The following is a 26,227-nucleotide window of genomic DNA, read 5'->3' on the forward strand; positions in this document are numbered from 1 at the left end:
TTAATTATGTTTATTTACTAAAATAAATGACTAAACCTTCCATTTTATCACTTATAAAACCATAACACTACCAAAACTTTACCAAAGCTTACAACCACTAGCCAGTTTATGACTAGCAACACAGCTTTAAACAGCTGCACACACATAAAATCATAAAATGGTTCATTAAAACACAAAAAGGTTTACTAAATTGTAGATTTAAAATTTAATACAAACTTTCAGACTTTGAGACACATTTAGTTTAAAAACATAGGATCTAATTGCCATTAGGGTCAGGGATGCAGTCCCATGATATACATATCAGAAGAAATGTGGAATTTTTATAACCAAAATGAACAGTAATGGTATTTATACACAAACTGGTCTCTTCCCTCCACGGCACCCTAACTGCATCTGCACTGACACAAAAGGGTTATAGGACCATCTTTGGTGCAAAATACTAAAACCAAAACTGAACAATATTTAGATAAACCTGCTTTCTAATAGCCCCATAGCCACGATTTGTAACGTAACAGGGCTGAATTTGGCTTCTTATTCAGCTATTTTTTTTTCCATTTTCCGTTCCACCTTAAATGGGTACGCAGTTATTACTTGCACCTGTACAGCTTGAATGTAACTGCGGCACCATTTAAGATGGAGCGGAAATTTCAGAAAACAAAGCAAAACGTCGAATTTCAGCTTCGTCTAATTTCTAAACATAATTTGTATCATCTGTGCATCCAACATACTCGCCCCTCTGACGGTCAGACACTGCTGGAAATTACCAAATACTGCAGTCGTTCATGTTTCGGTACCACCTTGTTTCGCGGCATCGTCTGACGCAGCTGACCGAATTAGCTCCTCGGGCTGTAGAAACGCGACGATCCGTCTGGTGCCCATGTTAGGCTAACGCTAACCCCAAAAGACCAGCCGTTCTTGTCTGTCCCCTGCCTCATAAACAAAGACTCCTTCGGGTGAAATGGACTAGACAGCGGGAGGTGAGTGACTGTACTGCGTTATTTTTATTTGAAACGTGACTGTAATACTCCTGACTCACATTCAGCTAAACGGACTAGCGTTAGCGTGGTTTGTTGTTTGTTCATTGAGCTATTTGCGCTGTACTAGTATAACGGTTATGACAAAACTCAACCCTGAGGAACAGTTTCAACCTGTATCTGTCCACCACTTTGTTCCTTAGTTGGGGAATAGAAGTGTCGCTCATTAGTGTTTTGCTAGGTCAATGAACCTGTGCTCACTTTTTTGTTTCTTGTCCCTTCTGGGACAATATGGTGACAATATGGTGTTCACGGCTATAACTATAGTTAACCCAGGTGAGTGAAGCTGACGAGCATACAACTGAAGAAAGCACAGAGCTCTAAAAGTCATGAACGTAGCTTCATAACTCCGGTTAGCAGGTAGATATTCTTGTTGAAATGAATGAACGCAGTGAAATGCCAGTTTAGGATGCTGCTAAGAGACTCTCTTTAACTTGTTTACACCTCTAACTGGATATTCTGCCCTCACTAGAGGCTCAGCAGGATAACAGAAAGCTAACAAGTTACCTCCAATAATAAAATTCTAAACAAAAAATCAGTTTCAAGCTTTCACGGAATGTTATTTAAGTAATAAACGTACAAGAATGTGACATATGCCTGTTATGAGCTGAAAATGTCTGTATTTAAACTAGAGCTGACATCAAAATCCAGCATAATGCTGAGCTAACTCCACTAGCTGGGTACTAACATTCGAGAAACATTATCTTAAGCAAATGAACAGATTTCTGCATTAAATATTGGTGTGTAGCAGCATGGCTTTGTGGTTTTATCCCTGTACACGAGCATGTAAACAAAAAGCTGACATGACTTTATTAGCATGAGTAAGCTGTGAACAGGGTCCTCTGACTGAAGCATTTCTCATGCAGTTTAAGGTTTGTTAAAAGATTGACGTCGAACATCAGCGCAAAAGCATTCAAAGATCCCACCGAAGACTTTTGGCAAGACTATATTTGAAAGCTGTCTACACTGGCACTTCATAATACAGGCATAAGCAGTGAATAGTAACAGTAACACCATAGTAGAATAGTAACACCAAGCAGCCACTTCATTATGTAGCTTACACATCCTTGTATCTGTCAGCTTCACTTACCATACAGGTGCACTTTGTAGTTCTACACTTACAGACTGAAGTCCATCTCTTACTCTGCATTATTTATTTGCCCTCTTTTACTCTGTTCTTCAATGGTCAGGACCACCACAGGAGCAGGTACTATTTGGGTAGTGGATCATTTTCTCCACTGCAGTAACACTGACATGATGGTGGTGTGTTATTGTGTGTTGCGCTGGTACGATTGGATCAGCACAACACACAATAACACACCACCACCATGTCAGTGTCACTGCAGGGCTGAGAATGATCCACTCAAATAATACCTGCACTGTGGGGGTCCTGACCATTGATGAACATGGTGAAAGGAGGCTGACCAAGTACGCAGAGAAATAGATAGACTACTGTCTGTAATTGTAGAACTACAACATGCACTTATATGGTATGTGCAGGTGATAAAATGTACAGTGAGTGTAGATACAAGGAGGTGTACTTAATGAAGTGGACAGTTGGTGTATACAGCTATACTTGAATATACATTCACTGGCCACTTTATTAGGTACAGTAAAAGTAAAAGGTTGGATCCCAATCCCCTTGCTAGTAAAAGGTTGGATCCCCTTTTGCCTTCAGAACTGCCTTAATTCTTCGTGGTATACTTTCAACAAGGTGTTGGAAACATTCCTCAGAGTTTTTGGTTGGTTATTCGAGTTACTGTTGCCTTTCTATCATCTCAAACCAGTCTGCCCATTCTCCTCTGACCTCTCACATCAACAAGTCATTTTCATCCACACAACTGCCGTTCACTGGATATTTTCTCTTTTTCTGACCATTCTCTGTAAACCCTAGAGATGGCTGTGTGTGAAGATCCCAGTAGATCAGCAGATTCTGAAATACTCAGACCAGCCCGTCTAGCACCAACAACCATGCCACGTTCAAAGTCACTTAAATCACCTTTCTTCCCCGTTCTGATGCTCGGCCTGCACTTCAGCAAGTTGTCTTGACCACCTCTACATGCCTAAATACACTGATTTGCGGCCGTGTGATCGACTGATTAGCTATTTGTGTTAACAAGCAACTGAACAGATGTACCTAATAAAGTGGTCGGTGCACGTATACATACAGGGAAAATGTATATAAAAAAATTCACCAAAGAACTAACTTATGGCATTTGATTACTTGGAAATGATGCATTGTAAAAGTGTTAAAGGCATAAATGTCCATTACTTTAGTGTAAAGCCCTTAGATCAACACAATGTCATTAACTTCATAAGACATCCTCTGTCATTTTGGCATTAGCTGTTTAGAAAAGTTCAAGGACTGCTTATTTCAATGCTTATGCATGTGTTATCACCTCCCTATGTAGGTAGACTTTAAAGAAGGTTTACTGACCTTTTAAACACTTCAGAATTGTTTGAGAACAAATTAGTGACAGTTTGACCATCATCAAATAAAGAGCATGATTCCCTTTGACACTGTTACCTTATTTAGCACTTAGGCTTATTTAATGTTCCAGTCAAACTAAACACTGCAGCGTGTTAAAAAAGTGTTACAGAAAGGTATTTAAAAGCTAAACATTTAGATTTACACTAAACTGGGGGCTGGTACCTTTGTTAGCCCCAGCTTGTAAAGTTAGAAAGTGACCCAGTGTATTGTGCACACGCAGCACAACGACGCAATGTACAGTGCATAGTAACTCTGAAAGAACGCTGAAAGAGCTCTTCTCTATTCACTATAGGCTTCTCTAATGGCACGATTGCAAAGCACATTCTAATTCTTTCCATCCGTGTGACACAGTCTTCCTGAGCAGAGCAAAGAGACAAAAACATGGATCATGTTAACGTTTATGTTGGTCTGGATGCATCACTCCGGGTTGGACCACCTACAGTCCAGCCGGCTGGAGTGGGAGTGGAGTTTGACTCACTTCTTCCATTTGTTTCTGGTCTACCCGGGCGGCCTGTGTTGTGGTTAGGGGTGTCATCGCCATAACGCCGCAGTGGGAAATGTGTCATACAGAAGAGAAGCTCGTCTTCGGCTGAAGACATGAATGGACTGGCAGTGAATGACAGTATTTCAACATTAGCAGCTATAATAAAACCTCAGCGTGCATTCTATCGTCAACTTAGCATCAATCAATAAACAAATCAGTCTTTATTTTGACTCAGAAGTTCATTTAGGGTAATCCTCATTTAACATTTAGCCAAGGAACCTAAACAGGGACTGTTAAAATTTAATTTGAAAGAATTAAAACAAATCAAAACTGACAAGACTGAATGGAAAAAGTAAAATAAAATAAATTAAAGCTCAAATAAGAAAGAGATCAAATAGCAATACTATATAATAGATAGATAACTAGATAACAGATAAGATAAACCTAAATTCTTAAAATTATTAAAACGGAAATGTGAAAGAACTGATATGAAATAAAACCGTTTCAGGCTGAGTGGAGGTGGTTAGATATTAAAGTTTTAAATGGTAGAGTGGAGCTTTAGAGTTTCCCATATTCCAGTTACAGTTGTGCACTGTAACTAAAGGCAGATTCTCAAAGTTCAGTAAAAACTCTAGGAACCTGAAGCTTGCATCCCTTGATAGCCAAGTCCTTCCACAAGATCCATGTCAAATGGCAATTTTTGTCCTCAGGGACCCCAGATGGTCCACAGTTTTGCTTAATCTCTATGTTGGGAGTTGGGATCGAGCAAAACTGTGGACCAGCTGGGGTCCCTGGGGACTGGTCCTCAAAACTGTGGACCAGTTTGAGGACCACTATAGCTTCAATTACTATTCCTCAGGGGGACAGTATTAGGAGAAAATAACACTAAGAACTCTAACTCCATCATACTTGTGAAGGTGTGGAATATTTTATGCAAAACTGAGGGAAAAACTCAAGGACACATAACTTGTTAGATCAATTTTCAATTTTAGTTGTTTGATCAAAAAGCCATGTGACAAAAATATAACATTTAGGCACTTTAATATAATTCTTGTGTCTCCTTTCTCATTAAAATGTAGAAATTATCACAAGGACATAAAAACTGAGCAGTATAGATTCAAGAAACGGTATAAAACAGATCCAAGGAGTTGATTATTTTATTGACGTGAATTACCTTTTCAGGTGAATTATAATCCATCAAAGAAGGAAAAATCTCAACACAGAACTTTTTCAGCAGTGACACTGGGCGACACTAGTAAAAATTTGATTTTTTTTAAAAGAAATGTGTCATACAGATGAGATATGTGAGAAATGTGTCATACAGATTATACCTGTGAATGATTGGCAGTGATCGACTCATGCAGCAGTTCAGCATTAGCAACAACAGTAACACCTCAATGTTAATGCAGTCAGTGTTGCAGCCTAGCTTGCATTGCTACATAGCCAAGTCACTCCACGAGGTGTGTGTCAAATGTCGAGAAATGTCTGTTTTTATCCTGTAGCGCAGTGGTCCTCAAACTCCTCAGGGACTCTAGATTTACAATCCTTATTCCCAAAACAGAGACAGAAGAAAACTGTGCACCATGTAGTGGGACCGGTTTGAGATCCCCTGCTCTAGAGTTTCAGTTACATGTTACTTTTCCCCAAAACAGTCTTCCCATCTTTTTTTGGGCCATGTAAACCTGAGAAGTCTTAAGTCATTCCTGTTGTACTTAAAATTAGAAGTATTGTAATAATACACTTATTTCATTGTTAAGTTTGGGTTAGAAGCATTTTTACGGTCAACAGAAAATGATCCAATCCAGGTTGTTTTCTCTGTGTTATCTAGGTAGACAGAGCCAAGCAAGCTCTTCTATTGGTTAAGACTTCAGGAGCTGGACTGAAGGCCTTGCACATTATGAACTATCGACATAGTTCGGCTCGACCAGTCATGCTTTGATTTACAATGGGTGGAACCAAGAAAGGTCACTAGTCCCTCTGGAAGTTCTCGATACATCACTGACTGTGAATATGAATTGTAGTCTGAGCAGGTTTCAGTGATTTGTTAGGAATGTTAAATAGCAGCAGCCGCCCTGCGCCAGGATCCTTTCCTGAAAGAGTCACTGTAAAACTGATACATACAACCTCAAATATTTGTTAATGTCTATTACAAGCTTCAGATAAAAGATGTGGAATGAGTGAATGAAGGCCGAGGTCTAATAGTTCACCACTGGATATTTTTGTTGAATTGATGCAGAACCTACCAACGTTCCTTCCTTAAAGGCTTCAGTGATCTCACTTCCTTGTGATCATGGCATTTAACTTTTTCTCTTTAATATATGTTAATATATGTTAATATATGTATATATTTATAATATGTTAACAAATCTGTGTGACAGGGTGGAAAGCAAAACTCACACAAATGGGCACAAATGACACTTTTTTTAATGTTTTATATACGCAGTGTACACCTGAACATGGCAAAGGTCTGAATGACTTGTATTTAGTAATATCTGAGGACTTTAAAGACAGTCTCCTCATAAAGAAAACCAGCATAGACCCCTAGTACCTACTATGTGTACGATTCCAACATCAGAGTGGTGCCATGACTTTAGAGGTCCATAATGTGAAAATTTCATGAGGAATGGATCAATAGAAATGGTCCTGAATAAAATTTTATTAATTCACATTAAGGTTAATGTTTTTCCACTTTGGTGTAAAGTGGAATTAAATTTCATAAAGTAGATGCCAAAAAGTATTTTTTAAATGTTTATGCCTCAAGATTACTCCTTTCCAATAATGAGGCATTCTGAATACAGCTCTCTCAATGAATATACAATTTTGAACAGCTCTGGTCATCATTTCAGACACATCTAACATTCATTTGTTTTTGTTTTCTGTTTCATAGCAATTTGTTGACAGCTATTATATTGACTAGTACAGTCATACTGGTTTCATATTCTTACATACATCTGAAACCCGGCTGGCTTTATACTGTTGACAACATTGATTCAAAACAGCAGCGCACCACTTATGAGTTATTTTCAGTGATGATACCAATAACAAAACGGGGACAGAGCCGCTGTTACTCAACATGTCAATGAAAAACGTAACGACCGCCACCTCATTATTACAAATCAATAGTATTTTCATTCAGAAGCATTTGTAAGAGTGAATGACTCTTAGTGTGCAGTATTTCATCATTAGCTGCATCAGAACCTCAAATACGCCCACTGAGCAATTGTTCTCACAACTATTTTGCAACCCTGATGACCAACCTATCTGATGTAAGTGTTACTAAATGTCAAGAATGCGCTTTCACAAAATGGGAGGTTTTTGCCTATAAATAGAAAGTTATTTCACCTCAGATTATCTACTCTATTGTACTGGAATGCAGTTTCATTAATAAATGTGTCAATGCTCTTTGAAAGTTCATGGATCATCCAGATATTTTATCTCAACTCAGTTCCTAAAGCTGAACGAACAGATCATTTAAATTTACATAACAGAATCAGCATGGCTCACTTTAGCTTCCACTGTGGAAAGTAGGCCATCTAATCGATCTATTTAAAACAGTGCTCAGAGAAGTGCTCCACACACGAAAAGGGTTCTATAGTTCAGTACAAGAACCCTCTTTGTGTGCTATATAAAGTAGTCTGTAGAAGAATCTTTAACAAATCTGTTTAAAGCACTCCATAAACATCATAGAAGAACCATATTTGGTGTCTCAAAGAATCTTGCGATGTATTTACATTTCTGTAAATGAGAGGTATGTCTCTATTTCAAAGATGGTTCTTGGAACCAAAACTGTTTTATCAGTCAGTCAACGGTTTCACCATTTAACCATGCAAAAAACCTCTCAAGAACCACGTTACCATGCAAATAATCACTTAAGCAGTCACATGCCTGTTTGAGATACCCCAGATCTAAATATAACTACTGCTTCTACTAAAGAACCCTTGAGGAGCCACCTTTCTTCAAAACATCTCCTTTCTCCTAGCAGAGTGAACAGCTTCTCCATAATGGAGAACCTCTTAAATACTTGAGAACCACTTTAACCTTGCAAGAACCACTTAAGCATTCAAATGGTTCTTTAAGAAGTCACAAATATTACACTAACTTACTACAGAACCCTTGGAGAACATTTAATTTAACAAAACATCTTTTTCCTGCCAGTCAATCTTCTGCTGAAAGAATAATTTATGGCACCTTTTTAGAGAGAGAACAACTTCTTCTTCATGGAGAACCACGCTATCTATGCAAAAACTCTTCAGAACCCTTTTAACCACAAAAAAGGAACTCTTAGGAACCATGTTAACCATGCAAAAAACCTCTTAAGCATTTAAATGCTTCTTTAAGATGAGTGTGAACAGCTTCCCCATCATGGAGGACCACTGAAACTGTGTAAAAAACCTCTTAAGAACCATGTTAACCATGCAAAGAACCTCTTAAGCGTTTAAATGCTTCCTTGAGATGTCATGGTTCTAAATATAACTGCTGCCTTTACTAAAGAACCCTTAAAGAACCCCCTTTTTAAAAAAAAAAAATCTTTCTCCTGCCAGCTGGTACCCTTCCCTGTTCTTTAACAAGGCTCAGTGGTCAGGGCGATGTCCAGTCTTCTCTGAGGCGTGACTAATCGGGTTGACTGAAGTTGTGTGGTGGGAGATTAGTTTTAATACAAAGCAAAGAAAAGAGAGCAATCCTGACAGCTCCATTCCTCCACCAGCAAATGGTCAGCTCCAATCCGTCTGCTGCAGAAACAGCAGCTGCCTCAAAGCAAAAAAGAAACACAGCTTAAGCTGCCTGCTGAGGAAATAATTGAATGTAGTCCTTCCAGGAATTCACACATTCAGAGAAAAAAAAAACTCAAGACTTAAAATGCTGAGTTTCAACCGCCTGCACTAGTAATTTCACTTAATAAGGCAATCATTTGGAGGTAAAAGGATCAATAACAAATAGCGGAAAATTCAATGCGAGTGCTCTCATTCCCCGCTGTGCAGAAAGCCACATCGATTTTACTCGTTTTTCACTGTCGGGGTTTGATTACTGGAGTGCAGGACATTCATTCATTAATGTCCTTCCCTCTGCTTTCATTACAGCAAGAGAGAGAGCATTAGTGACTTTAACCTGAGATATATCTCACAATTATTCATAAGCTAATGGTTTTCTCCAGACTGGTTTGGATTATGTTGTGTCTTCGACAGTTTGGTGGCTTAAATACCAAAAACAGTCATAATTCATTTCTATAAAGTGTCACTGGGGTGACAGTACCTTTAGTCATGGAACATAATTGTACCATAATCCACTAAAATTATATTTTCTAAGTTGTATTGACTCCACACACCCTGTCTTGTCTCCAGGCTATTTCCTTCCTTGTTCTGTTTTAAAATATTAGGTTCTGAAAAAGTACAAATATGTAATTTTCACTTGTGAAATAAACTTATTTAAGGTGCACTATTGGACCTTAAAACCACTGCTGTACTTTTGAAGGTACATTTACATTGTTTGTACCTTGATGAATAAAGAATGTACCTGTACAGAACCTTTATTTCTAACAGTGAACAGGGCTCTTCTCCAAACTTAGAATGAAAAGTTTCTGCCCCTTTATGTCTGATATATGTAAAAGAGCTCTATTCTGATTGGCTGTACTTGTTCAAAATGCAGTCTGGGCTGAAACAGGCCTTCTAACTTCAGTGTGAATGAGGGGGGCTAAACTGTAGGGTGAATAGGTGAGTAAATGAGCTTTTGCACTATAACAAAAACAACAAATAAAAACAAAGTATAGCAATTTGAAGTCAACAAAATAGGAAAATCACCTAATTATAACTGTTTATAAAACCATTCAACTAGCTTTGTAAAGCTATTTAGTCATCATAATTAATTAATAAGTTAATGGTCATCCCTGCATCCCCTCATCCATTTTTCTCAGTCTCATTTGTCATTTATAAAAAAAAATGTGGATTTAAATACCAAAAAATACCAAAAACCTTTCTTTAAATAATTATAATAACTTTCATAATTCATTTTACATGACCATATTCCAACTTCTCTTTAGCATTTAGGCTGGCTTTACACAGTGGAACTTTCATGCAACTTTAATTGCTTAAAACCTATATAAAACTAAACTGCACTAGAGCACAATGTTGAGCATCCTATAACTTACTTGATGCTCAGCCACAACAGTTGTTCATTACTCAACATTGAGACTAATTTCACTTTACATACTTTATACTTTACAAACTACAGACTGACACTGAGATGCTCCTGAATGAACGTCTTGTGCTACTAGGACAGAATGAGAGATCAGGTAGTCTTTAACCATAACAGCACTTAAACATTCAAGGCTTAACTTAAAAACAAATAATAAAAAAAATCTATAAAAATATATAGTAAAGAAGCCTACAGAAATACAGATAACAAATACATAGACACAGAAACAAATGGCTATAACGATAAAGATGATAAAAATCCTGCATATATGTAAACTATACACTATATAGTGAGAATGTTGTGTATCAGAAAATTTGGATAACTAGTGGAGTAACAATGTGTTGCATGCAACTTTTCAAATTGCTTTGGAAGTTGTGTAGCAGGCAAACCACAACATGCAACTAAGTAGCATGAAGGTTTCACTGTGTAAAGCCAGCCTAAAAATTTGGTGAGTGGAGCAATAGAAATGCTCCAAAAATATTTTTATTTAACTTCCATTTAATGTTAAGAATGTTTTTTCTTCTCCTGTGAACATATTGGAGGTTGCAACAGCGACAATATGTAGCAGATGGACATTGTATGAAGGCTTCTTATAATGAAAAATAACCACTAAATAATACAACAAAAAAAAAATCATTAGAACTTAATATGGGTTGAAATCCCACAAAAATGTAATTTTAACTCTGCTACATGACTTGAACTTTAGGTTGTAAGACTCGTTGTAAAAGCAGGTAAATGAAAATGTATCTGACTGTAGAGATGTTTGGGTTTTCATGCTGGTTCTTGGTGCGTCTCCTGATGTTTCTCAAACCCACACGGTCATAAAATGAACCGTTTTACAACAGAATTACAGATTAGCATGGCCTGTTCCTTTTTCTATCACTCAGACACAGTGAGGTGGCGATATGGATCTCCTCCAGCCCTCAGCTGTTCCGCTTAATGAGAGCAAAGACCTTCCAGAACCTTCTCTTGTCTCCAGCCGTAAAGGGCGGTTTGTTGTTGGGGTTGCATAGCTACATATCCATGTGTTCAGTTTTTAGACACCGAATACCAGGGCAGTGGTCGTCCCATGGAGAGCCGCGGAGGTCCATTAGCTCATCTGCTGAGGAATTTGATGAGACTAGCATGGAGATAACATGCTTACTCACACTAGCATTAGCAGAGCAGGGTTATATACTAGTATTCTTGGTGGCTGATGCCTTAATTAGGGTAATGTGGGGTAAAATGTAACATTCTTAATGTAGTTATAAAGAAGATGCTTTTGATCATCTCACAGTTCCATAGCAACATCATCTGTGAATGTTTACAGAACTTAAGACATACTTTAACCTACCATATTAATCTAGAGCAATAAAAGAAACTGCAGAAATCACTCCAGGTAATAATCACATGCTTTAAAACAAGCTACAGAAATAAGCCCAGGTTGTTTTAATCCTGTGCTATGAAACCAATCATAGAAATAACCCCTTCTCCTGTAAAGTTTTAATGTTGGAGACTTGAGGTTCTGTTGCAACGCATGACAACATACTTTCATATATTTAGGTGGGAAAGTTTGTCTGGTTCAAACAGAACTATACTGATTTAATTCAAGTTGGACTAGTATAGTGAATATTATATGTAGTTCCCCAATTAATTCCACCTGTCATGTAAATTGTGTCATTATACATGTTTTAAATGACAGACTGACCCCCAACTCATTACTACCCACCAACAGAATCCTACAATATTTCTGTTTTTTGGACAGTGACGTTGATGAAGGTAGGACTGAAGTGTTAAGTCATTAAGAGCAGAGCCCAGTGAGGCTTTAGCACAGCTCCATATGCTCCAGCAAAAGTTCCTGCTGGGTTTAATTCACACCATGTGTTAGCAGAAAAATACCACAACAGTTGGGTCGCTGTAAGGTGCGAATTATAGATCAGAGCTGAAGAAAATGTTTATCTTCTCTGAGTCGCTTTGTTTGGTAAAGTGGTTTAAGTTGTGATTGGACTCACGCGAGTGGCTCGGTTCAAAATTATCAATAAAAATTCACTGAATACATAGTTGAACATAGAGAGAGAGAAATAGTCAAATAAGCTCTTTAAATTTTTCTTACAATTGAAAACGGTTGAAATTTGTATTTTTAATTAAAAGATCACTGATTGAAAGAAGTATCTTCTGAGTAAATGGGCTGTTATTAGTTGTCAGTTTGAATGACTGCATATTAAACTGTCCTACTTGTCTTTTTGGTATTATTGTGTCTTTATATATGTGTCAAAATTTCATGACAACTGGCCCTACAGAAAGAGTAATAAATTGTTCAAATTAAAATTGTTGCATTAACTTAGATTAAAAGTTAATATTTTTTCCCACCTCACGTAAAAATTAATTTTTTGGGGGGAGAAATTAGGTTGTGTTCAGTTTGTTTTAGTGTTTGAATGATGTTCCGTCAAAATTAAAAAGCTGTAACACGTTTTCTCCAGGAAATAATGACACTCCAGCCTTACCGGTATGAAAGTAGTCACCAATACCAATTTTAAGGATTTAAAATTCCAATAAATGACAATATCAGCCAACATAATTCAATACGGTCAAACATTACACAAACTACAGCAATTTTAGTTAAAAATGAAACAGTGCACACTTAAAAATAATCGTGCCACAAAAGTGTTTGGTTCCCTCACCATGTTTGACAAAGATTAAGTGTGAAGAGCCTTTTAAAAGGTAACACAATGTAAAGGTTCTATACCAATTTAAGGGGTTTTCCTAGAACCTGAGGAGGTTTGTAATCAGTTTAAATAGGTTCTTCACACTCACACACAAAATACTTTATTTTTTAGTATATTAAACAATATTAAATTTTATTGTTCAAGATTTTGTGATTAATGTTTGTGATTGATGTTTACAACAGTAACTAATAGATCTAAGTCACCCTTAGATCAGCAGTATGTCGGTCAGGCCCTGACATAGACAATAAGGTTTAATAAAACAGAAAAAGAAAGACGAACACACAGGTATTTTTCAACACGAACTGATGTGATTTTACTGCATTTCAAAACTGAAACCTTTTATCATACTGTGCAACCAACAGAGAGAAAAAAATGCCCTCCAGGCAAAGTGAACTTAAACAGATTCAAGTAATCAGTCTTTTTAATTCACTGGGATCATGTGGATTTGGAAAGAAAAGCTGTTCTGGGAAAAGCACACAGCAAAACAGCATCTCTTTTCAAAGCTTCTCCAGAATGCAGTTATTAAAAGCACTCAGTTGATGCATTAAGTCAATACAACACACAACATGGGTGTAGATGTGTTGGACAAAACTGTGAGGAGAAGAACCGTAGAAACAGAATTAGCAGAAAGTTGCAAGGTCAGTATACCAGTTCTACCCCCACCCTCCAATGTACTAGTTAGCAATGTTTTTTTTTTTTTTTAGAGAACTTGTGAATCTAGAAGGTTTGCATTATCCAAAATGATGCAAAAAAAACCTATACTCGTTAAAAACCTTTCGGGTAATTCTGTTTTTATGGTACGTCATTTTAGAGGGCAAGGCAGTTGGTATTTTCTATACCAAAGCCTCCAGTTCCCTTCACTGGGGTACTTTAGGTTTCCTTTAGCCTCTACTTTTTAGTTCTAACATCAGTTTTATCCTTTAATTTTTTCTTCTGCATATGATACTCTGCAAGTCATACACATCCATATAGATAAATGAATGCTTTATGTCAGCATAAAAGGTAAGCTGGGTGACTATATATGAAGACAACAACTACAACTTTCACAGCACTGCCATTGGTTAATCTTTAAATACTCAAGCACTGTTATTCATAGATTAAAAGTAAAAGAAAACAATGTATCCCCCCAAAAAAAAGATAATCTACGGAACTTTGCCTTACCCTTATATTGTTTCATTTTATATCAATGGCATGATATACACCTGTTTTTATCCATACCACTTGGAGACTAAGTGAAAATTAAAAATAAAAAAAAGAAAAGAAAAAAAATTAAAACATCTATTTATCAGGGAAATGCTCTATATAGTCATTTAAATTTCTTTTTAAGTCAACAGTACCATGCATTAACTCATTATCTGATTAGTTTTTTTTTTCTTTCTTTTTTTTTTTACATTTGCTTGCTTCTTTTAATAGTTAATTTCTCCATACTAAATAAATGTGTTAAGATAGTGTTGTCTTCACATAGACTGAAAGAATGCTTTTTTTTTAAATCCTCTAAATCGTCGTTTCCTGGGACACATCCACCCTATTGCATGTTGACACGTGTGAAGGATACAGCGGCGGTCGCGAGGCTCCAATGGAGCGATGGAGGTTTCAGCTCCTAGACGACGGCCTTTGAATCCTTGCAGTCCTGAGCGGTGGTGCCTGAGTTAGTCTGTTTACTGTCCGTTCTCTCGGCCAGGTGCTTCGCTTGTCTACAAAATGAACACATGTATGCTGAACACTGAGGGGGTCAAATACAGGAAAATGATCCCAAATGAAAAAGTTAATTTCCTTACGAAAATGGAGAGTGATTGAACCTCTTAAGCATTTCTTAGTATGGGAGGGAAATATGACAATACTTCCAAGAAAATTTTGTTACAACATTTACCTTTTCAGTTGGAGCAAAGAAAAAAAGAACCAGTAGTGCTACATTTAAAAAAATACTATCAATGACTGATTATAGCCATTTTAATTCATTGCTGGTCAGTGTTTTACAGGTCCTGAAAATATCCACGATCTCCTCAAAAAAAAACTGTTTTGTACTTTGATTTAATTTGTCACAATAATGATCAATATTGCTGTATAGCCCAGCCCTATTTCCTGATATTACTACATGGTTACCCTGGTGTTTTAGTCTGTTAATGTGGTAAATGTTAAGAGGCTGCTAATGTGTCCAACATGGTTGCTTGCGTGTTACTCGGTAGCTGGTGTAGTGTTTCTAGGCTGGGGCCAAGCAGCTGCTGTGTAATCACAGGCGGTTGTTATGTCGTTGATGTAGTACTAGAGATGATTATTAGGATGTTGTTAGGTGGGTGCTGTAGTATCTCCAGTGGTTGGTGGGGGTTTGCCAGATGGCTGCTAAGTAACTGTTGTGTTGTTGTGGTTACAATGGTCTCTCTGGTAGTTTCTGATGTGCTGCTATGTAGTTGCTATAATACTGGACATGACTCGTAGGCTGCTGCTACATGGCCAGTAAGGTATCTCATAGTTGCACAGAGGGTGCTAAGTTGTTGCACTGGTGTTTCAGATTGTTGCTAGGGTGTTGCTAGGATTTCAGGGTGACACAAGAAGGGTGTACATAAAACATCAGCCCAAACTATATATATATATATATATATATATATATATATATATATATATATATATATATATATATATATATATATAGAGCTGAAACTCAAGTGCACTACATAATTTACAGAGTTTAAATACTGACTTTTGCACCCCAACAATGCAAAATATTGCTAAAAATTATCATTTGGGATTCATCCACATTCATACTCGACAGGTCACTATTTGACAGCAGAAGGTAGAATTTCTAAACTTAAATATTACATAGCATACTGTTTACCTAGGGAGTACACAGCCATTTGGGATTCAGCCTGGGTTTGATGCTACTTCTGAATGAAAAACAGACATTTCAAGCATGTAAGCCATTCAGGTGACATTCCTTTGACTTTTATATTGCCATTTTTCAGTGAGTCATATCATAAGTGCTTTAATTTAAGCCTGTGACATTAATGTTGGAGTTGTTTAGCATGTTAGCTTTCTTTTGCCTTGTTCACTAGCTGACCAGCCTAGTCCTAGATAAGAAGATAAGTGTTCAGCTCCTCAGTTTAAACAAAAACAAGTTCTTACTTCATCAGTCACTTGGTGCTGGATGCGATCAGCATTAGTCATTAGATGAATCCATTAACAGCAGAAAGATTTTTCGAGCCATGGTGCAGTAATGCAGAGTTCAGTTGTTGTGAGCCGGGCACAGCCATGGAATATTGTGGATTTTACAATGGTTTTGAATGCGGCTCAGCCAATCAGATTTCAGGGCTGGAACTATCCATTTTATAACGTGCCTTTAAGACAGATGTAAATAAACTTTTATTCTTACGCCTGCTTCAAAAAGCAGTATGATTTGAAATGTGAACTTTAGCTGCAATGATCCATTTGCTTTATGACAGCCAAGAACATCATATTTAATAATTTTTTTAGACTGTTATAAGCTGAAAAGACAGGGCTAGACTGCTATAAGCTGAATGGGTGAGGCTAGACTGCTGTAAGCTGAATGGGTGAGGCTAGACTGCTGTAAGCTGAATGGGTGAGGCTAGACTGCTCTAAGCTGAATGGGTGAGGCTAGACTGCTCTAAGCTGAATGGGTGAGGCTAGACTGCTCTAAGCTGAATGGGTGAGGCTAGACTGCTATAGGCTGAAAGGACAGGGCTAGACTGCTATAAGCTGAATGGGTGAGGTTAGACTTCTATAGGCTGAAAGGACAGGGCTAGACTGCTGTAAACTGAAAGGACAGAGCTAGACTGCTGTAAGCTGAATGGTCGAGGCTAGACTGCCATAAACTGAAAGGACACAGCTAGACTGATGTAAGCTGAATCTGCGAGGCTAGACTGCTGTAGGCTGAAAGGACAGAGCTAGACTGCTGTAAGCAGAATGGGCGAGGCTAGTCTGCTACAGGCTGAAAGGACAGGGATAGACTGCTACAGGCTGAAAGGACAGAGCTAGACTGCTGTAAGCTGAATGGCCGAGGCTAGACTGCTGTAAGCTGAATGGGTGAGGCTAGACTGCTGTAAGCTGAATGGGTGAGGCTAGACTTATATAGGCTAAAAGGACAGGTCTAGACTGCTATAAGATGAAAGGACAGGGCTAGACTGTTGTAAACTGAATGGGTGAGGCTAGACTGCTGTAAGCTGAATGGGTGAGGCTAGACTGCTGTAAGCTGAATGGGTGAGGCTAAACTGCTATAGGCTGAAAGGACAGGGCTAGACTGCTGTAAGCTGAAAGGACAAGGCTAGACTGCTGTAAGCTGAATGGGCGAGGCTAGACTGCTGTAAGCTGAAAGGACAAGGCTAGACTGCTGTAAGCTGAATGGGTGAGGCTAGACTGCTGTAAACTAAATGGGTGAGGCTAGACTGCTGTAAGATGAATGGGCGAGGCTAGACTGCCGTAAGCTGAATGGGCGAGGCTAGACTTCTATGGTCTGAAAGGACAGGGCTAGGCTGCTATAAGCTGAAAGGACAGGGCTAGACTGCTGTAAGCTGAATGGGTGAGGCTAGACTGCTGTAAGCTGAATGGGCGAGGCTAGACTGCTGTAAGCTGAATGGGCGAGGCTAGACTTCTATGGTCTGAAAGGACAGGGCTAGACTGCTGTAAGCTGAATGGGTGAGGCTAGACTTCTATAGGCTGAAAGGACAGGGCTAGATTGCTATAGGCTAAAAGGACAGGTCTAGACTGCTATAAGATGAAAGGACAGGGCTAGACTGTTGTAAGCTGAATGGGTGAGGCTAGACTGTTGTAAGCTGAATGGGTGAGGCTAGACTGTTGTAAGCTGAATGGGTGAGGCTAGACTGCTGTAAGCTGAATGGGTGAGGCTAGACTGCTGTAAGCTGAATGGGTGAGGCTAGACTGCTGTAAGCTGAATGGGTGAGGCTAGACTGCTGTAAGCTGAATGGGTGAGACTAGACTTCTATAGGGTAAAAGGACAGGGCTAGACTGCTATAGGCTTAAAGGACAGGGCTAGACATCTGTAGGCTAAAATGACAGGGCTAGACCTCTGTAGGCTAAATGGACAGGGCTAGACTTCTGTAGGCTAAAAGGACAGGGCTAGACTTCTGTAGGCTAAATGGGTGAGGCTAGTCTTCTATAGGCTAAATGGGTGAGGCTAGACTTCTATAGGCTAAATGGGTGAGGCTAGACTTCTATAGGCTAAATGGGTGAGGCTAGACTTCTATAGGCTAAATGGGTGAGGCTAGTCTTCTATAGGCTAAATGGGTGAGGCTAGTCTTCTATAGGCTAAATGGGTGAGGCTAGTCTTCTATAGGCTAAATGGGTGAGGCTAGACTTCTATAGGCTAAATGTGTGAGGCTAGTCTTCTATAGGCTAAATGGGTGAGGCTAGTCTTCTATAGGCTAAATGGGTGAGGCTAGACTTCTATAGGCTAAATGGGTGAGGCTAGACTTCTATAGGCTAAATGGGTGAGGCTAGACTTCTATAGGCTAAATGGGTGAGGCTAGTCTTCTATAGGCTAAATGGGTGAGGCTAGACTTCTATAGGCTAAATGGGTGAGGCTAGTCTTCTATAGGCTAAATGGGTGAGGCTAGACTTCTATAGGCTAAATGGGTGAGGCTAGACTTATATAGGCTAAATGGGTGAGGCTAGACTTCTATAGGCTAAATGGGTGAGGCTAGACTTATATAGGCTAAATGGGTGAGGCTAGACCACTATAGGCTAAATTAGTGGGACTGTTTTGAAACTTTAACAATGTTTACCTGCTACATTTACTGTTATTTCAAAAAAGCAAGGAAAATCCGATTTCAATTTTGATACAGCCCTTATAACAACAGAAGGAAAGTGGGATCATCCTGAATGAATAAAGGTGACAGATTTCTCAGGATTTTTCCTTCTAATTTCCTTACAGGCAGTCAGGCTAGAGAGTTTTTCCCTCTTAGTCTGAACATTTTTCTGTGCTGCAAAGCTGCAGCCACTGAAAATAAAGCCCTCTAACCTTTTCTTACGGCACACCTACTATGAAAATATTCTTGAACGGCTGGAGCGATTTCCGTTTTGGTGTGCCCATCATTTCCACACTCATATTTCATTCTCCACTGCCCTACTCATCAGATAAGATAATGAAAAGGTTAGAGAGAGAGAGAGAGAGAGAGAGAGAGAGAGAGGGAGAGAGAGAGAGAGAGAGAGAGAGAGAGCATAAGAGAGAAAAAGGATAAAAAGAAAAAGAGGAAGGGGAAAGACATGAAAAAAGAAGAGAGTGAGAAAGACAGAAGTACAAAGAAAAGTACAGAGAGAAAGAGAGAGATAGAGCAAGAGGCTGAGAGGTGCAAGTGAGAGTGATGGCGTAAGAGATGGAGGCAGAAAGAAAGAAAGAGAGAGAGAGAGAGAGAGAGAGAGAAATGAATAAATAAATGGTGAGTAAGTGAAACTGATTCCCATAGGCTCTCATTATTTGTGGATAAAGATCATGCAAAATCTTCCTCCGTGATAATTAGAGCAGAGCTGTGGTGGGAAATGGAAATCAGCACTACACTCCACAGAGCAGTGGCTTCACAGGGGCTTTACAACCAGCAGCTCTCTTGTACTGAGGCCAGGTGATAGGCTGTAAGAAACACTGTTCTGTTGTTTAAAGGTGGGAAAAAGGCAAGAGGACACTGTACTCTTATTTTCTGTTGTATAAAAAAGGTATGTCCCAAAAAATCAATATCAGCAGCTGTGGAACAATGGAGCACACATTTTGCTGTTGTCTGCCTAGCGCCAGCATGTGAATGCAGCATAAGCATTGGTCCCATCACGGCGAGAAAAAGGCAGCAGGTGAAAGTGTCAAGAAAATAGGGTAAAATAAATAAATAAAACAAAATTGGCTCATTTTGGCTCATTTTGCCCAGCTGGGCTCAGTCTGGGCAGATACTAACATGTAAAGCCACAGGAAAACTGAATTCACGTTTTCTTTCTAAGTCGGGTAATCTTTGTGGGCCATAATATACATTATTTTGGAAGATTTGTGCTCTAAATTAGGCATTATTGAAACTGAACATTTGTTTTTTACTGTATTAAATTTGCAAGAGAAAAAAAAGGAACAAGCTTTCTGAACATACATTTCACTTATATGTACTTACATTTCACATGATCCATTCTCTACTTTAATTGGTCCATCCACTGGGTCCAGTCCTTGTTCTGAAAGCTGTTTCAAGGCACTAAGAGCAGCCTGTGGATGGGAAACAAGAGTTTTACAGTGAGACAGTGACCTCACAATCCAAAAAAAAAAAAAAAAAAAAAAGCATTTCAGCATCCTACATCGAATCAATACAATGAGAGTATTGTAAGTATATGATTATTACATCTATTTTAAGTCATTATTACTGACAAAGTAATCTTATCTAGTGAAAAGATTCCACTGAACTGAGAGACAGTCCTGCTAATTTTTTAAGCATTACTTCAGAACAAATGATCTGGTTTAATTTGATAAAATGTGCTTATATAAGATTATTATCAGATTAATCTCTTAATATTCTTGTATCTTAAAATACAAAATATGCGACCTACATTTAAGACTTTCAGTTGCCAGCAAGATGTTATCCATGTGAGTTCTGTCACTTTTACACAAAAGTTTAACAAAGTAAAGATAAAAAGTACATCACAGAAGCCAAAATATGTTTGTTTTTAAATGGGCAATTTCTTCTGCCAAAAAGTTCTTCTATATGTCCAAGTGTTCAATTCTGAAAGCATCACACAAAAACTGCAGTCTGTGGTTAGTTATTTTGCATGTCAGGCAGTCCTTTCTTGTTAAAGCAAGCAGGTTTTTACCACAATATGCAACAAAGCCCACCAGACTCGCTCCAGTGTTATACTGCTTTAATACAACAGTTCATGAGTAATAGGGATATCAGTTGTATTCACTACTTTTACTGCATTGGTAATACTACAGAGAAAGAGTATGTGTGAGAGAGAGAGAGCAGGCAAATATGTGTGTGTGTGTGCGCGTGTGTGTGCCCACCTGGTCAGCGTGTGTGATGCTTACTGACTTTTTCTCCTACACACTGCCAATGAACACCAGATGTGCAGGATGGAGCGACCATGACATAAATCTAACAGCACCCCCACCCCCACCCCACCCCACCACACACAGATGTGAGGGAGACACTCACTCACAGTTATAATACTGTCTCACCCATCACTCCATATGCTGAACCACACATACACATACAAGAGCCTGATTTGAAGACAGCTAAACACAATTAAGGATGACTAAAGACAGCTAAAGACAACTGATGACTGATATAGAGAACTAAAGACTGAAAAGGCAACTAAAGAAATCTAAAGACAGATGGTTAAGGGCAGAAAGACAACTATAGATGAGTAAAGACTGACAAAATAAACTTAAAATAGGAATTCAAATAAAGGCAACTAAAGATGACTAAAGACAACTAAATACTGATATAGAGAACTAAAGAGTCAAACACTGAAAAGGCAACGAAAGACAGAAAGACAACTAAATACAAAATCAACTAAAGAAAACTAAAGTCTAAAGGAACTGAAGACAGAAATACAACTAAAGATACAGGCAGCTGAAGAAAACTACAGATGACTAAAGACTGATAAATCGAAATAAAGACAGCTAAAGACGGATACAGGCAACTGTGGATAAGTAAAGACAACTTATAAGGCAAATAAAGGCTGAAAGACAAAAACAAATAAAGACTGCTAAAGACAACTAAAGACGGGTAAAATGGACATAAAGACAGGTAAAGACTGATAAAGGCAACTAATGACAGCTAAGAACAACTAACCGCTATGAAGGACAGTAAAAGACAACTTCAGCCAGCTAAAGAAAACTACAGGCAACTAAAGATTACCAAAAGATGACTCAAGAAAATATACACAGCTGAAGACAACTAAAAGTAACTGACAGCAGCTAAAGGCAGATAAAAATAACTAAAGGCAGCTAAAAACCACTAAGGGCAGGTAAAGGCAAAAAAGACAACTTCCCTTCTAGTAAGATCACATATATTACTAGGGCCATCGCCGTACTAAAGAGTAAAGGAACACGCCAATTTATCAACTTAATTCTCAATGAAATTCCACAAGAAAGTAATAAAAAAAGCCTCTAGAAACAATATTGTATTAGCTGTATTAGTGGGACGTTAAAGGGCAGAGTGAATGAGACTGAATAACTTAATGATGGAGAAAAATCACTGCTAACAGCAGAAAAGCTGTGTTGATGTAACACACGCTGTGTGGAATGTCTTCTCCTTATCTGCTCCTGTAATCTCTGTTAATGATGAAGGCTTATCTATAGTGGAACATACTGCCCTGCTTTATACTGAGTGCATTCCCAGCATCTGCTGTAAATCAAATTTAAATAGATTTTTTTTGTTTGATTGATTATGAAAGTATGTAGGTCACAAGGAGGAGGAGACAGCAATGTAACTGTTCAATACAGCAGAAAACTCATTTAGAAGTGGTCAGACTTTTTGTTTGGCCTTTTCTGGTGAAATTAGAACATTGATTTTTATTTTTACATAAATATTGTATAAAACGTTACAGTCCTGTGCAAAAGTTTTAGGCACCTGAGACAGCTAAAGACTGGAAAAGGCAATTAAAAGACAATGACAGATAAAGGCAGGTAAAGACAACTTAAGACACCTAAAGATGGACAAAGAAGACTAAAGACTGCTAAAGACTGAAAGATAACTAAAGATAGCTAAAGACTTAAGGATAGAAAGACAACTAATGACAGCTAAAGATACCTGAAGACTGACAGACAACTGAGGAAAAGTAAAACCATAAAAAGGGAATTAAGAACTGAAAAACAAGTTAAGAATGATAAAGCTGAACAAAAGACAACTAAAGACTGCCAGCTAAAAACACCTAAAGACAGCAAAAGACAACTACAGACAACTAAAGAAAGCTTAAAAACACTACAGCATAAAAAATTGACAAATATGTATAAAACATACAGTACTGGGCAAAAGTTTTAGGCACCTGAGAATTAGAATTCAAAAGCTGTTGTAGGACGTTATTTACTTACTCAGAAAAAACACTAGTAAAGATAAATAACATTAATATCCAAGTGACTTTATTCAAGTCACTGTGTTTGTTTAACCATTTCCAAACATTTTTTTCAAGACACCCAGTATTAACTGCAGTTATCGTTTAATCTAATATCTGCTTTATCTAGTCACTAATTCATTAAATGGATCAGCTTCTTCGGAAGAAACTGAATAAATATATCTGATGGCTGGAAGCATCCAGAAGAAATCTGGAACCAAACTTTGTTCTTCAAACTCAAACTCACAAGATATCAAATTTTTTTTTCAAAACAGGAAATTTCTCACTTGCATATTTAAGCTTATTTTTATCTATTTTGAGAAACAGAAATATTGATATAATTGGGGTGAAATGGGCAATACAGTAGTACTGCACAAATGTCAGAAACCTTACATGTATTTCACTTATAGTCAAAACAGCCACACAAGCACAAGTTATTTTATCTTTAAGAGAGGGGAGAAAATCAAGCTCCTCTCTTGCTTCAGATCTGAAAAAGTCCACAGGTGTTTATGTCCATCCTTCCACTGTGAGAAGACAACACAGAGCTACGAGTCTGAAATGATGTATAGCTGTTAAGAAGCCATTACTGACAGAAATGGAAACAAATGAAGGCCAAAACTGAACATCCGAGATGTGGAGTAAGGTTGTATGGATTGAAAAGTCTAAATTAGAGATCTTCGGAAGCGACAGAAGGCAGTTTATGCACCACCAAACAAAGGACTCTGTTAGACTGTGTTTAAACCATCAACGGTCAAGCAAGGTAGAGGATCAATGCAAGTTCGGTACATCTGGAGTTTGTGATGTGTTTTTGAAAGAAGGCATAATGAATGCAAATGAAAAACATTTGATTCATTCTACAGTAAGATAACGAGCCCAAGCACACCACTGGGAAGTTCTTGTAAAACAAAGAAGCTGCTGGTGTTCTCAGAACAATGGTCTGGTCACCCTAGAGTCCAGTGTCCTCAACATCAGTAAACATGTTTGGGATTACTTGCATCACGAGAAACAAAAACTACAAAACTTACAAGAGCGAACTTAGGAAAATTATCCCTGCAGATTTCTTCAAAAAGCTGAAAGTGAGCCTCCTGAACAGAATGGAAGCTGTAATAAAGGTAAAGAGTGGACACTTCTAACACTGAGTTATTTTCTAATATGTGGAAAAATGAATAAGTTGTTAAGTCTTGACCTACAGGTTTGGACCAGACTGGAAATGAAATAAATAAAGTCTGGTCTCTGACTGCTGGACAATATGTCTATAAGCATTGTGATGTTCTACTGTTGCCGTATCGCCCAGCCCTGAGCAGCATGTGCTTCTCCATGGCCTGATAAAGCCCATGCATCACTGACCATCAAGCTCTAAGACAAATAGCCCTCTATCTGCAGTAACAATCCTCAACTGAGGCGTTATTTTTCTACAGAGATAGAGTGAGGATGAGTGAGATATCAACACAGGTGAAATGTGTTTAGTTTAGAGCGACAGTCTGGAAGTGGTCCATCCTTGCTAGACCCAACCCCCCCCACCCACTACAGATAACACACACCAGCACTCAGCAGAGGCATTAGCCGACAAAATGGATCTGTCTCAGCCAAACGCTACTTTGCAGGTTTCATTCATCACCTTGCCGCTGGGTTCAAAGGATGGAGCGAGGGGGGAAATGAATGTGGAATGTGACTAAAGGCTAAATATAGTGGTGTGGACTAAAAGGCCGAGGTGGATGAAGAAGAGCGAGCACTGTCAGAGGACAGAGACGACTCATTTTTCTAGGTCACTTTAATGGCTTTTCTGATTGCATTTTCATTTCCTTCACTGCCTTGGCTAAACAGTGGCGATTCTCCAGAGAGCCAGTGGCCAGCAGGAGGGGGGTGATAGATTGACAGGAATGGTGGAGGGGGTCCTATCATCCACCAACAACATGGAAACCCTCAAACCACCTGACAGTTTATCACTCACTAACCCAGGACAAAGAGAGAGTGGTTCAGATGCAAGCTAAGGCTAACATTTAAACTGCACATCTGTATCTGAACCTTTCAGGCTTCTCCCTAAGGCGATAGTTTGAAAGAAACTGGTGTGAAAGCACACCATGGTTATACATTTTAGGCCAAAACCATGTAACCTCATTCATGTAATACCTTTCTGCGAGGAAGCTATTAGAAATGGACTTCCTATTATCACCACTGCGAACAATTCTGACCCTAAGATTCTCCAAAACAGAGCATTTCACAAAAAAAACCCACTTTGGATGACGTTTCTTACGTCAGTGATGAACTGCGATCATTAGATTTGAGCTTTTTCTCCCTGTTAGAGATGAAGTCTGACTGCTAAACAGCAAGACTTTGATTTTTTTTTCCCCCCATGGTCCAGAGGAGGTTCCCACCACAGCGTGTTTCTGGCCCGATCCAAAAGCATCAGTGTGGCTCCTCGCTGCTCTTTGATCACCACGCCATTGTCTGTTTTGTTTGCCACCTTGCGGCGCTGAGGCGGAGACCATGGACCATTTAGTGCTCCATTAGCTCCAAGGAAGAGGAGCAGTGCTGCATCTTTGGCTCCACTATAAACAGCCCTGTGATCTAAAACACAATCAAACACTCTGCAGGTGTACACGCACACTTTCCCAACAGCGCTACAGACTTGGGTCCTTCCAAATGCCCGACTAAACGGAAAACCAAATCCTGCTCTGTGTTTTTCTTATTACACAACTTCAGCTACATCAAAGCAAAGTAAACAGCTGATGTCATCGTATCAGACCTACAAAAGGAGGGATTTAAATACATGCATGGTGTACTGAAGGATCTTTTTCTAGACAAAACAGTCACCATGTTAGTAAGAAGGCAGCAATGTTTATACAGTATCACAAAGCATTCATGCATGAAAAATGCATGAAAGAAATCCATGTAATGTTAATGTATCATCACTTTTACACAGACCATATTTTATCTTTTATTATTTTTTTCTGTTTAATTCAACATATAATCAATAAGTGAACATTAAAATGTGCAGATGTGTGTTCTCTGTAGAGGATGTGTTCACTTATTTTCACTTAATTCACTCAATTAATACTGGGCTTGAGAAGAGATTTGGAAATAGTTTAACACCCTAACATGCATAATATCACTACTTATTATATTAATATTGTTAGCTTTTCAAATGTATTTTTCTTTTTTAAATGATTGATTACGCACAACTCTGACATGCGATCGACGACTTTGCCATTTGGGTGCTCTGCAATTTAGTTGTTGATAACACTTCTATGTGAAATTAGCTTTATTCTTTTTATTACAC

General features: G+C 38.4%; 1 protein-coding gene across 2 annotated transcripts in view; it reads right to left on the minus strand.

The window, feature by feature from the left end:
* Positions 1-13,189: 13,189 nt before the first annotated feature.
* Positions 13,190-26,227, minus strand: part of stau2 (staufen double-stranded RNA binding protein 2) — a 148,017-nt gene continuing 134,979 nt past the window's right edge. For both annotated transcript variants that reach the window (XM_017696214.2, XM_017696212.2), the window contains exons 14-15: positions 20,016-20,104; positions 13,190-14,597 (exon numbers count right to left, since the gene is read on the minus strand). In XM_017696214.2, the coding sequence (XP_017551703.1) occupies positions 14,504-14,597; positions 20,016-20,104 (183 nt within the window). In that variant the 3' untranslated portion in view covers positions 13,190-14,503. The remainder of the gene's footprint in view (positions 14,598-20,015; positions 20,105-26,227) is intronic.

The sequence above is a fragment of the Pygocentrus nattereri genome, chromosome 24 (genome assembly GCF_015220715.1).
Source record: "Pygocentrus nattereri isolate fPygNat1 chromosome 24, fPygNat1.pri, whole genome shotgun sequence".
Taxonomy (NCBI): domain Eukaryota; kingdom Metazoa; phylum Chordata; class Actinopteri; order Characiformes; family Serrasalmidae; genus Pygocentrus; species Pygocentrus nattereri.